The sequence below is a fragment of the Apteryx mantelli genome, chromosome Z (genome assembly GCF_036417845.1).
Source record: "Apteryx mantelli isolate bAptMan1 chromosome Z, bAptMan1.hap1, whole genome shotgun sequence".
NCBI lineage: Eukaryota > Metazoa > Chordata > Aves > Apterygiformes > Apterygidae > Apteryx > Apteryx mantelli.
This window is the reverse complement of record NC_090020.1, coordinates 25,021,909-25,035,078: the sequence shown is the minus strand read 5'-3', so window position 1 is coordinate 25,035,078 and position 13,170 is coordinate 25,021,909. Positions and strand designations below refer to the sequence as shown.

The following is a 13,170-nucleotide window of genomic DNA, read 5'->3' as shown; positions in this document are numbered from 1 at the left end:
TGTGCAGCTGTGATCTCTCCAGAGCTTTTCAGAAGATCACTGGAGAAGGGGAAGGCACAAGGGAACTGGAATTATTGCTCTGTTTCCTTTGAAAGGGAAGAATTGGGTAGAAAAATGCTCAAAATCAAAGAAAAACCTATGCACCCACACTGAGGCATACAAACTAATGCAGCTCCTTCCCTACTCTAAAAGAGAAATAGCTACCACGGAAGTGAGGTACTACTGTGGCCACATGTTCATGGTGTGACTGTTCACCAGCAACTGATACATGCCAAGTGTTTTATTGTGCAAATTATTCCTGTCTTGCCAATGCTAGCAATTGAGTGACACCCTTCAAAAATTTCTTGCCCTCCTGGTGGGCTGCTCATCTCTTTGAGACACCTGAAGAAAAACTGCAGTTGGTGAAATGAAATCTATTTACTTTCCTCAGTATTCAACATGCCATCCATAGCTGTTAAATTAACAGCCTGGCTCTCCCAGATAAAGAAGCCAGGCAAGGCAGCTGCTCCTGGGCTCAGGCTGTATTGCTCCCACATGCACATTCCTGTAATGGGCTCCAAAGAAGCAGCAGCTAAGCTGCATTGAGCATCTTGGCAACGACTGAAGAGCAACAAGGAGGCACGTTCAGAAGTATCTTTCATTAATCAACATGTGCAGGCAAAATGAGCAACTCTGCTCCTAGAATTGGTGGTATGCTCCCGCTGCCTGTGAACAAGATTGTGTGGCTCTCTTAAACACGACCAACGTTTTTTCTTGTGGGCTAGTAGGGAACAGTGGTGTTAATTATTTCTTTTTACATTGCACTAGGGACTGTACGGAAGAGGCAGTGTATATGTATATACACCTAAATAAGCACAATTAACTCAGAAGAGATGGCAGAGCCAGAGGAACAGGCACAAGGAATATCATGAAATTCAGCTGGGATGAAGGCGCAGCTGTGGCTAGGCCGGCCTAGCAGCAGCTCCGCAGAACAGCACGGAGCCAGCGGCAGCGAGCAGGGCAGGGCCGTGAGTGCCAGGCAGTGCTGAGGCAGCAGCGCTGGAGGCCATGCATGCAGGGCCAGCCCAAACAGAGCAGGGGGATTCCTCCCTTCTGCTCAGCACTCCCAGGCCCCACCGGGTACCGCCTCTGCCTGTGGCTAGTGTGGGGAGGTGCCACCGATTGGGAGGCAGCAGCAAGAGAGGGCACCAGGGGCTCAGGCCAGAGATGAGGAGAAACTTTTTCCCCCACCAAGGACAGCCTGGCAGTGGAGCCGCGCAGAGAGGTGGTGCTGTCTCTGTCCTTGGAGGGTGTCAAGCCCCAATGGGGTAAAGCCCTGTGCAACCTGGTCTGCTTTGGGCAGGGGCATGGACCTTCCAAGGTCCCTGCCAGCCCGCATGAGCCTGTGGCTCTACAAAAAGCGCTCAGGAATAGGCCATCTCCTCATCTTTACAATCCTCTGTGAAGAATTTACGGGTGAAAGTATTAATGAACAAAGTGGAGCTGAAAATAAAATACTATCATCACTAATGAAAGAAACTCACTTGTACTCCAGACTGGTGTTGAAGCAGCAGTCTTCCAGTGCATCTAGGGACTTCATTAGAAGTAAGTTCATCTGTTGACCAGGTACATCACTACAAAGAAAACAAAACAAAAACCCCAAATCCTCCAAAACAGCTCTGTTCTTTAAACAATATAGGCTACCAGGCCTCCTGGTAAGACCAAACATGCCACTAAATACAGTTCTTTACTTTTTATAACAGCTTCTCATACTGGTCTGTAAGCAGCAACTGTATGACTTGTCATGTGCAACACATTCATACAAACATATTACAGATAAACAAATACAAAGCATATTATATTCAGACCTTAACTGGCACCCCATATTGCTACGACACCTTCAGAGAAACTCACAATTTTTACAACAAACATGACAGCAGAATGAAACTATATCTCCAAGTGCTGGAGAAAATCTCAGCTGGACTCTATTTATAAACTGAAAATTCATGATGGTTTTAGATATTAGGCTCCAGAAGTCTGTCTTTCTTCATCCCTTTGCCTTTACATCTCATTCCAAAGATGTCACAGGAATCCCGTTACAAAAACATGTCCACGGTCATCTTAATGAACACGACATCTTTAAGGTAAATTATCCCTATGATTTGGTATTAGCTATAGATACATCCTTATAAGTTTTACTGTTGGTTCATGTCAACACTTGGAAGAATATTTGAGATTAAGCTTTGAAATTATGCAGGGCGGTGAAAGAATAAAATCTGATTTGTTACAGTCCATAAGAAATTTTTAGATAAACGTCACATTAATAATCTCAATTCCCTCCTGACCCCAACAAAAAACCCCAGGCTCACGTACTTCAAAACACCAAGATGATCTAATGTCATTTTCTCAGGAGCCGTTTAGTGCTTGTCTATAGCTTAGTTGTCACTACTGACCAATTATCCAGAGACAGTACATCCCCAAACTATGCTGCTGAGTTGAAGACAGAAATGCATCAAGACAGCAAAACATGAATATTAGAACAGATGAATGGGGCACAAAGCTTTAACATAGGCAGATGCTTCAAAAACCTTAGTTTCACGGAGCGAATTAACAGCTGATGGTCAAATGTGTTTGAAATCCTTGCTTGTGCAGCAATTATGCTTGTATTATGGGTATATAGACAAACACAATCCCAAGCAGTCAAGGGGCTGGAGGTATATAAAAACAAACCTACATCTTTCAATTTCTTGGAATGATCTGAAGTTTGAGACCATAATCCTGGATTGAGGCCAACTTTCTGGAAAAGAGGCATTTTCTACCAACTTCAGAACATCCTTTTGCTGCCAACACAGCAGTAACAACACACCTCAGAGACAACGCATTACACTGCTTGTCTTGTAGCTGCGTCTCCATGTGCATAATTTACATGATGTAAGTGGACACTAGTTTGTGTGCAGAACATTGCTTAGAAAAGAACCAGTGAGAATTTGGAATTATTTTACAGAAACATCTCCCAGGGCAGCTAACCCCCTTAAAAAGAGTTATTTGTGTGGCTTGTTCAGCTGACTGACTTGCACAAGCAGTTTAGGATATTATAAAAATTAATCATTCATCCTGAAGAAATGGCAAAATATTTAGAGAAAAACATTCAGCAAAACACAGAAGAGGAAAAAAGACGATGAAAATAAATGAGGACATCTTTTAAGGAATGTTGCAAAGCACCTCAAGAATCATTTGACTATGACTTGTATATACTTTACTCCTCAGAACTTAAATGCCACATGCAGGGAAAAGGAGAAAGGTATTTGCACACCTGTGTTACATATGGCAATCCCTACCTGACTTTTTCTTCACACAAACATGAGATAAACATTCCCAAAGCAAGGCCCATATGGATTTGAACAGCTTGAGACTCATCAGCATTTGGTTTCCCAGGTAACCTGGCAGTCAGCATACTCAGGACTTCTTCAACCTTCTCCTTGCATGATACAATGAAAACTGGCACCAGGAGAGACAAAGCAGTGGCTGCGCAGCAACGAGCTATAGCACTCGCTGTATTTTCACCAGAATAGGATTTCTAGAACAAAATATAAAAGAATTTTCTTCTTTTCCTCCTGGGGAAAGGGGATAAAATTCCCTTCCAGCTAATAACATTCAGCATTTTAGGAGTTTAATAAATATGTATGCACCAAACAGCAGCCCAGCTGTATCACAATCTGGCAACAAACAGTTTGTCATGGCATTGCCAATGGCATCATTTCCATCTGCCTTAACTTGAAACCAGTTTAAAATTATGGTAATTGAGAACATAATCTTTAAGTGTAAATAAGATTAAGTATGGAATTGTAAACAAAGGATGAGGCACTGCACTAAATCAGTGATCTATATCCCCTATCAGGGATGACAGAGGTCACATGCCATAGCTGATTCAGATTCATTAGCAATTTTCAGCTTTTTGACACAAACTTTTCATTGACTGGACTAGATGCAGTTGCTTTTTATGCTCCCCATCACTTCAAAGAGGAGGGAGACAGGGAAAGCAGGAGAGCAAGAGAGATAACATTGTAAAACTGTTCATCCATTTAGAGTGACCTCATACATGAAGTACCATAGGGAGTATTTTATTGTTCTTCCTTTTCAATGTATGGTAGGTCACAACAGGAGAGAGAGCAGTAGTTTCATCAGTTTGCCAACACTCCCCCAGCTAGCTGTCTCAGACTTCTTGAGAAAAACATCAGAACTGTCACAGATATAACAAGAAGTAAACCAAAATTCAGGTTAGAAAACATCATGATGCATTAGCAGACCGGTACGTGTCCCTGCAGAACCCAAGCTCCCCCTCTATCCATGACACCATGAATCTCCAAACTGGTAATTCTGACCACAGATAGTTGAGAGCTAACTATACCTATTTCTTAAGGTCTATATTGAGCTTTCAGTCCATCTCCCAATCCTATTTAAAGAACTGCCCGATACTTAAATCTTATATGGCTTGAGAATCTCAGGCTGATTATCAGACTGAAATCACATATGACATAGTTTCTACTGGTCCTTCGGTGTTCAAGAGATATTGTAAAATGAGAAGAACTACTAGATTTTGAGAAAGCTAGCATTTCAGAGCCTGAAGGCATGCTCTCAGAATCACTCAGAAGTTTGGTACTGTGGTCTCAGAGTCTGTTCATGTTAGAATGTTTTGTTTCTCAAATGCGTGCAGAATACACCCAGGGTTTTGTCTTTAATTTTATGCATTTATATCTCATGTGGTTTTTACTTCTTTGGTAATAAAAAGAAATATTCAGTGTAAGACCAGAAATAAGTAGAAAACACCTTAGAAGAAAAAAAGAAGGTTTTTTTGATTCTCCTATATTATGACTACTTCAAGGACAAACAGAACCAGGAAACTCCAGACTAAGCATTCTAAGCATGAAATCCAGACATATTCTCTTGCCTTTAACATCACTTGGTTAAATATCTTAGGTGTACTTGTGTTTCTACACATACCTGGTAGAACCATGGGAAGACTTGACCTTTAGGGTGATAGCGGCTATTCACAATACTAAAGAGGGTCTCTATGACCATAGAAATCCAATGCTTTGTGGGAAGAAAATCATGTTCAGCCTGTAAGTGATAAATGTAATATAAATCAAACCCAAATAATCATCTTTTCTTAAACCAGTTCCTACCTGAACAGAAGCTCTCCAGCCATGATGCATCAGCAAAGAGGTTATACTGCCACTCTTATGCATAGCAAGTAGCATGTTTTACATGACAAATCCCTCCCATAGACACTATTTTTGATCAAGATACTATACAGTGAAAGCAAAAGTGACAGTAGTAAGAGAACCCCAGAATAACAGCGTGGAGAAAGTCCACAAACATTCACAACTGCAAACTCATACAGCTCAGTGTTGGCATATTACTGCTTTCATGAATTCTCTCAGCCCATGCAAAATACAATGTAGCCACACAAAGTGAGTATGACTATTTGAGTAATTTCAGCTTGGCTGTAAAGCACAAGAGTCTCCAGGGATCTTACAATTATGACAGGAACACTTAAATTCTTCTCAGGTAGCTACCATATACAGGCAGACAAAAGCTCTTGTTTAAAATCAAGACTCCATCTCCCTACACACATTTGTTAAAGATGCAGCCAATAATAAAAGATATTAGAAAAATATATCATACACACCCTTTCATACACACAAAAACATTCAGGAAGCTCAACTTGCTCTGTGACACAAAACTATAATGCATCCATGTCATAATAATATCTAGCTTAAATGATGCTCTCTAAAGATGGTACCTTGGACTGTGATACACTCTCCTGCTAATAGAGTACAAGGTCCCTATTACATGTGTGGCTCAAAAGTCCTTTTCCCTTTTCAAAAGGTATAAATCAGACCAATGTTGAGGATGGGATGGCAAGAGAATGCATTTTTCACAGATGTAAGGAGCGGTGTATTTCTTGATTTTAACACCAGGAGGAAAATAGCAATGAATGGCTGCCGGATTGCCACAAATAAGTAAGTCTCAGATGCTGAGCAAACATGGATGAATGGAGCCTTTCAGCATGGAAATGAGTTATTGTAATGTTTAACAAATGAGGAAATAAGCTTAACTAGAAAAAGTTCTTTCTCTCACAGGTGTATTTTTCATTTCTCCACAAATTGTTTTAGCTTCCTTCTGTAAGCCACTCTCTATATGATCATATGCATTGTGTCACACTGTGGAAACTCTTCCACTACTAGCCAGATCAAAAATATCGCATTCAAAGTGGCCTTCAAAAAGAGTACATAATACTAGCTGAACAAGTTAGTACATCAAAACAAGAATTCCAGGTCACTAGAAGTCAAAAAATTAATTAAACCAATAAAAGACTCCCAGAGCATTATCCTTCTTTCCTTAGAAGTCTTTATCCTTCTGGAACCATTAGCAGAAGGATGCACATATCAGTGCATGCATTTTACCCAGCCTACAGCAGACAGCTGTTGGGTCTGAGGTTTTCTTTGGCTGAAGGAAAAAGGTTTTTTTGGCTTTGGTTTGGTTTGGCTTTGGCTTTCTTTGGTTGGCTTTAGGCTCTCTCTTACCCATGCATGGAAAAGTTGTATGTTCACAGTCACTACAACATCAGGACATGCTCTGTCAATGCCAAAATAGGAAGAGTGTCTCATATACCACCTTAAAACACACTGTTGTAACTGACTAAGAGATGAGAAAAGAGGCTAGGCCTCAGTATCCATTAGCATTTATCACATCTGTCAAGACTGACAATAAATGTATTAGTCATTGGGTTTCTCATGAGAAGGTGCCTACTCTGACTGAAATCACCAAGCTGTTTTGTATGGATCACATGAGAGCTACCAGATAGCATCCACTGAGCATGGAGAAATTCAAACCTGAAAGTGTGCAGGACTGCATACGCACCTGCCAGCCCCCTGAACACCTGGTCTCGTTGCTTCATTATATTCCCCTAAGAGTACAGAACTTCTTTTTCCAAGATTGACTCACCTCAGGCATCCCTTCAGTGTCTGAGGAGAGGCTGCTTTCATGTTTGGCTACTGCAACCGCAAGACCAGTTAATGCTAAGAGAGAGTTTCCTTTCACCACTGGGCTGTCTCTGGATGGAAAAAGGCAAAGAAGAGTCAAGAAGCATAACAGAGATGCAGGCAACAAAACACACCTCAGTGCAGGGAAGTATGTGCTACAGGTAGTCTGATGGGGAACAGACTCCTTAATTAACACAATCTTAAGCCTAGGAATTTTGTTGGGTTGTCTCTTGGCTCAGCAAAAGCATATCATATTTCATCTTCAGAAATTAGAGAGAGAATGGCGGAGAGAAAAGCATTTCATTTTTCTTTTCTCACTTGTCTTCTATAAAAAGCCTGACACACACACACACACACACACGAGTTGTATATAAACAGAAATCTGCTGCCACTAAAATGAGAACTGTGATCTTGTACAGCAAATGGTATCCTGAGAAATGCAGTAGTTGGTCTTAGTACCAGTGCTACACAGGATAACACTAAAAGCTCTTCAAATAAGAGAATGCTAGGCAGGCAGGTTGTACTGGACCAATGATACTGATATGTTAGTACTAGGCCAAAATGCAGCATACTACATTTTCTGGATCAGTCTTGCATTTCTGAAAGAACTTCCTCAATTATTGCTGTAAATATATACCCACTCTGGAAATTTAAGAATTTCTTCCTGTCCTCAAATATTTCATTTTGACGATGAAAATATTTCTGAATTTTTGTTTAGTTTTATTAATAATACACACAAGGATCTTAACAGAATGTCACTGACCTTTCCGGTTTGAAACTCTGAAGCTATCTCCTTTCAGATAAGAGATAACCTCAGATAATTACAATTAGGTGGCTAGTTAAGTTCTTTTAAATTTCCCCATATATGCTACATTGAATCATTTCCTAATTTACTTATATAGCCTTTTTTGTTGTTGATTATCAACTTTTAAGTGGTTATACTTCATGATGTACCTCAAACTGAGAAAAACTTCTGAAACACTCTCACAAAAACTGGATGCTGTAATTTAATTAAGGTAAAAACCATCATCCTAGCACCAGGAGGAAAAAGAACAATGTCATATCTTTTACTGAAAATATGAAGCAAAATAAATATTGTCTCAACTTTATCACTGTGTCAGACTAGGAGAAAGCCAGCCAACACAAGAAGTTCTAAGCACAGGAAATCCTTTTCATGTTACCTAAAGAAAATTCACCCCTCCTTCCCAAATTATGAAGTGCTACTCCCTCAGTTAGTTTTGCCAACAAATTTCTACAACTAACATCATAGCTTTCATTCTGACATCCAGAATGATATATTTAAAGCTTATTATTTTGCCCTTCCTTTACTTATCTCTTTCTACTACCGTACTTTAAGTTAATACATGCAATTACTGAGTAGCTAAAATATCAAACAGATATCCAAATTTCATCCCTCTTTAGCTGACTCTTCCAAGAAGAAGTGATAAATGAGGAACTGGAGGAACTGGGAATATTTTCAAGACCAGATTAAATATAATCTAAAAAAGGGAAAAAATGTTCAAACTTTTATAGAAAGTCTTAATATTTAAAATCTCCAGAACTCTGAACTCCCAGCAGTATTTCAAACCAGTCCCCTAGACAGTTCAAGATAGTACCAACTCTCATATGATCTGTGTAATTTCAATATAATTCTGTCACTGAAGACATCTTTATGATATAAGGTTTTATAAGAATTTGTTCTTAAGAAAACTCAGTGTTTCTGACACTTGTGTGCTCTGGTGTAAGCGGCCAATTTGAGGTTAACAAAGCAGAAAGCACAGTAAGAAACTAGTTGCCAGTGCAGGGTGAAAGAAAGAAGTCAAGCTATTCTAGCAGAATTTCAAGGAAGAGTTAAGATGATGCTCTTTGCTGCCTGAAAGCCATGTGCTAATTCCAGTACCAAACAAACAAGCCTAGCAAAATCTGAAAACATAAAATTTCCTGTCTTTTGTCTGGGTACAATAAAAAACCCTTAACAGAAAGAGACAGTGGGATAGTTCTGAACAGACAATACTTCACTATGGACCAGCTAGCTTCTAGATAAACTTTGTAACTTAAGGAAAACAGGATCTGCTATTTAAAAAAGGAACAGACTAATAACACATATGACACTAAACAGGTTTTATTCAAAACATTAGGCATAGACCTTTCTAATGACTTAGCTAGTGGAAAAATGTTCAACATACAAGCTGGGAAGAGTTCCTTTCCTGAACAGCAAGGATGTGAAATCAAGAAATTAGCAGACAGTCAATTGCAAGATATACTATCTTATATCTTCTGTCACAAAAGAGAACACAGAAGAATTAATTCTCATCTGTAATAAATACTTACTTTGAAGCACCTTTGATGACATCAGTCAACATATCTCTGACCCTGCAACAGAAACAGAAAGAATGTACACTATAGACATTATACCACAGCATGAATTCAGCTAATTTCCCCATATGCCCTACATATGGCCATTCTAGGTCAATACATATCTCATTCCTCATGCAGCTATTACAAGACTTAGCACAAACTAATCACAGGTATCAAAGTGTAAACAGGGTCACCTGCTACCCAATGTTTTTTTCATGTTCCTGTGCAAACTATTACTGTTGTCTCAAGGGCTCTTACCTGACTTCACTTTTTGGAAAATGCAAGTTCATGCAATAGCCATAAATCTGCCCAGTGAGCTGTTATGCATAGCTTTCGAGATCACTGTACTATGTCTTGGCCTAATAAAATGTTTTACAAAGGACAACCATAACAAATTATCCAATATTTATTATAATCCTGGAAACCACTATGGACATTTATGCTATTAGGCAGTACAATAACCTGAATGCATTTAAATGAAAGCTATAGGAGTAGTTACAATTTCTTATATATTGCTGTAGTTGATTTATAATAGGCTACTTGTCTGCATTTATTTGGTTTTGCATTTATACCAAGAGAGAAGCAGAGATGCAGTAAAGCTTCTATACTGCCAGGTTTGGGTGATGAAAAGAAAATTCTGTATACCAAAACATACAATATCAATTAGTAAATCCTAGCCATGACTGTCATTGTACACAAAAAGATACTCTTCAGTCACAGTTCCACAGCACATAAGATTGTTTTATGATACACGCATTTTTAGAGTCCATAGGTCACTCAGACTTTAAAAAAATCCAATCAGTATTTCCTTTGTAAGCACACTATTTTTGCATACAATTTCAAACCTGCCCTCAACGGAAACAGCTTGGCAAATATCAGCGCAACACTGCACAGCACTAACACAATAAAGCATTAACATTAAATCCACATTAAGCTGTCTGCAGCCAGGTTAAAATCAATGGGCAGCACTTAAATGCCTAATGGGTACTGAAGTTATTTAGAGCCTTGAAGAATGAAATCTGTTCATTTTTCACATAGCTTACATTAATAAAATCAGGAAATACAAAGTAAAATTCAGACTAGGAGAAATTTACAAGAGCAGTATTGCATCTCTCTCCCACCTGGAAAATGCTTCCTCCTTATTCCCTATCAAGAAAGGTATCAGGTAGAGCAAAACAGAAAATCCTGCTACTACTACATAAAGAACCTACTCTGTAATATCCATCATTCTGGACCTTCTTATGAAACCATCTAATCCAGGCTTAGCTAGAGTAAAACAACAGACTCTATTTTGTCTATTTTGTATTCCTTCTATGGAAGCAATTTTGTATTCCTTCTGTGTGGGACTTAGTAAGACCTTTTTGATTAAACCGGGCAAAGATCTTTTTGGTTTTGTTTGTACTAGTTTTGTTCACAGTACACTTATGGACATGCACAGAAACAGGCATTTATACTGTCTAAAGATACCTTTTCTCTCCCTCTCTCTCTCTCTTCTCCCCCACCAAGTGCACAGGCTAAATCTTGAGAGGCTGTAAGACACACAACTCAGCCAGCTGAAACAGAAGTAGCTGAGGATATGATCAGAGTGTACATTACGTGCTTGATTTTAAACAGTATCTTCAGGCTCAGGAGTACCAACTTACTATATGAAATGAGGTCTCTCCCCTCAGGCCATTACTACACACACTGTACCATGGCTTACGTTTCTTGTATCAAGCCATTTTCAGTGAGGCAGTCGCTACAAGTAAGTTTTGCCTGTGTTTTAACATAACACAAACCAAATGTAATTTCCCCTTCCTTCATGCTGCTCTCCCTAGAAAGTTTCAGACAATGTAGAGGGGAAGGTACCTTTGAGTACAAACACCCTTACAGACAATTCCTCAGTAGCCTCTTTTTCCAGATGGACCTTATATCTGTTTTTTGTCCTTAGTCCTCATACAGACTGTTAACTTGCAAAATTAAAGCCTTTGAAGTATCCCCTTCCTCTGCACCCTCACTTGCCATTACAAGTGATGAGCAGCAGACAGGCATTTCCTTACCAGAGCCAGGCTGTAAATTGTTTGTACTGCACCTCTTCAGGATCTTCTTTTCCATGTTTTAACTGCATCTCTAGCTCTGCCTGTCTCCCCTGCAGAATCACAGCATAAATCAGGAGAGGATCTTAAATGGCCAATCATCACAACTGGCTTTCTTCAGGGAACACTTGAGGAACGGATATAACCTTTCCATTGAGGCTACTTCATCAGCAAACCTAATTTTTTTTGATACAGGATACCATTGTAATACACAATACAATAAGTAAAAGAATTTGCAATTTCTGATTCTGAGTGAGGAAGGCAGCTGCAGATGGCACAAATGGCCACAGATACTGAGACATCCCTTCTAGACCATGGGAAGAGAAGTCCCCCTGGAAGGTGGAAAGAGTACAACGGACAAAGATGATTTAGATGTCCACTACCTAAAATGAATTCTGACAGCAAAACACCAGTTTCTTGATTCATTACTTCAAGCAAAACTCATCCTTCTCCTTGTTATGACCTGCCTCCTAGTAACCTTCTGCTACAGTTCTTCCTGTACCTCAAAGAATATAGATTCTGGCCTCTAAGAAGTGTTATCTGAATACATTACGCAGCTTTGCCTTACAGACAGGTTGAGTCTCAAACCTTGAGACAACTACTGCTCGTCTTGGTTGAGTTGTCAATTGTTGCTCCTTGGAAGGTTATTATGCCTTAATTGAAAAATACAGGCTCATAGCAGTGTTTTTCAAATACTGAAGACTTGCAGGTTGGATGTTCATAAAAATCTGAGAACACAAGGGAGTCAATCCTGCAGACTCCAAAGTGATTAAAGGAACAGGAATAATATATTGATTTTGATTAAAGAGAAGGCTGCACAAAAACTCTACCCTGCTCTCAGAAGCATAACATCAAATGGGACTTTACTGTATGCTTAAACTGATTCCAGTTTCCCAGAACACTTAAAACACTGGTTTAAATCGCAGACTAAATCAAGGTTCGTAGGATCATCATGAAGTTGGGTTCAGTCCCAAGAACATGCAAACTGGCAGAACTGTGCAAGTATGTGAGCAGTTTTAATAAAGACAAGAGGATTTTCACGTGCACAAAGGGGAAAAATCCTCACACAAGTGTTTTGGTGAACTGTGGAGAGACTACCTAACCTTAGATAACCAAACCCGGACTTCTTTGCACCTCAGTCTCCAAACGGAGAAAGGATTACTGTCCTGCCTGCCCAAAAATACTGTTATGTACTGAGTCTGTACAATCACAGACTACTTAGCTTATACTGTAATCTCTTTTGGCCATCTCAGAGGAAACATGCTATAGAAGCATACAAGTAAAAATATCTTATCTCAGTTAAAAACAAAACAAAAAAAAGAAGTCTGCAGCGAGGGGTTTCAAAAGCAACAAAACTAGGTTCCATTGCCCTGAAAAAAGGCAGGAAATCCTAAAGAGGTTTCAGAACCAAGTCTGGGAAATGCCAAGGTTCTCATGAAATCTTGCGTCAGAGGTGAAGAAATGAAATAGAAAAGTAATTAAATGCAGTCAACAATGGCTCCCTCTGTAGTTAAGATTTAAAATTACAATTTGAAAAGCAGGCAACTGCTTTGTAAAGGGGCTCAGTTCATAACCTGACATTTGCTAATGGACAAGATACAACTTGCTTCAAAAACATTAGAGAAGCACATGCTTTGCTATACAGTAAAACAAGGAACAGCAAAAGATTCTGGAATTTGCTCAGCAACCTGACCTGCTCACACTGTGAGAAC

General features: G+C 39.4%; 1 protein-coding gene across 3 annotated transcripts in view; it reads right to left on the bottom strand.

Moving 5' to 3' along the window:
• FOCAD (focadhesin) overlaps nucleotides 1–13,170 on the bottom strand; it is a 127,735-nt gene that overhangs the window by 24,248 nt on the left and 90,317 nt on the right. For all 3 annotated transcript variants that reach the window (XM_067316125.1, XM_067316124.1, XM_067316126.1), the window contains exons 23-28: nucleotides 11,423–11,511; nucleotides 9,357–9,398; nucleotides 6,988–7,096; nucleotides 4,981–5,097; nucleotides 3,318–3,556; nucleotides 1,524–1,613 (exon numbers count right to left, since the gene is read on the bottom strand). In XM_067316125.1, coding sequence (XP_067172226.1) covers nucleotides 1,524–1,613; nucleotides 3,318–3,556; nucleotides 4,981–5,097; nucleotides 6,988–7,096; nucleotides 9,357–9,398; nucleotides 11,423–11,511 — 686 coding nt within the window. The remainder of the gene's footprint in view (nucleotides 1–1,523; nucleotides 1,614–3,317; nucleotides 3,557–4,980; nucleotides 5,098–6,987; nucleotides 7,097–9,356; nucleotides 9,399–11,422; nucleotides 11,512–13,170) is intronic.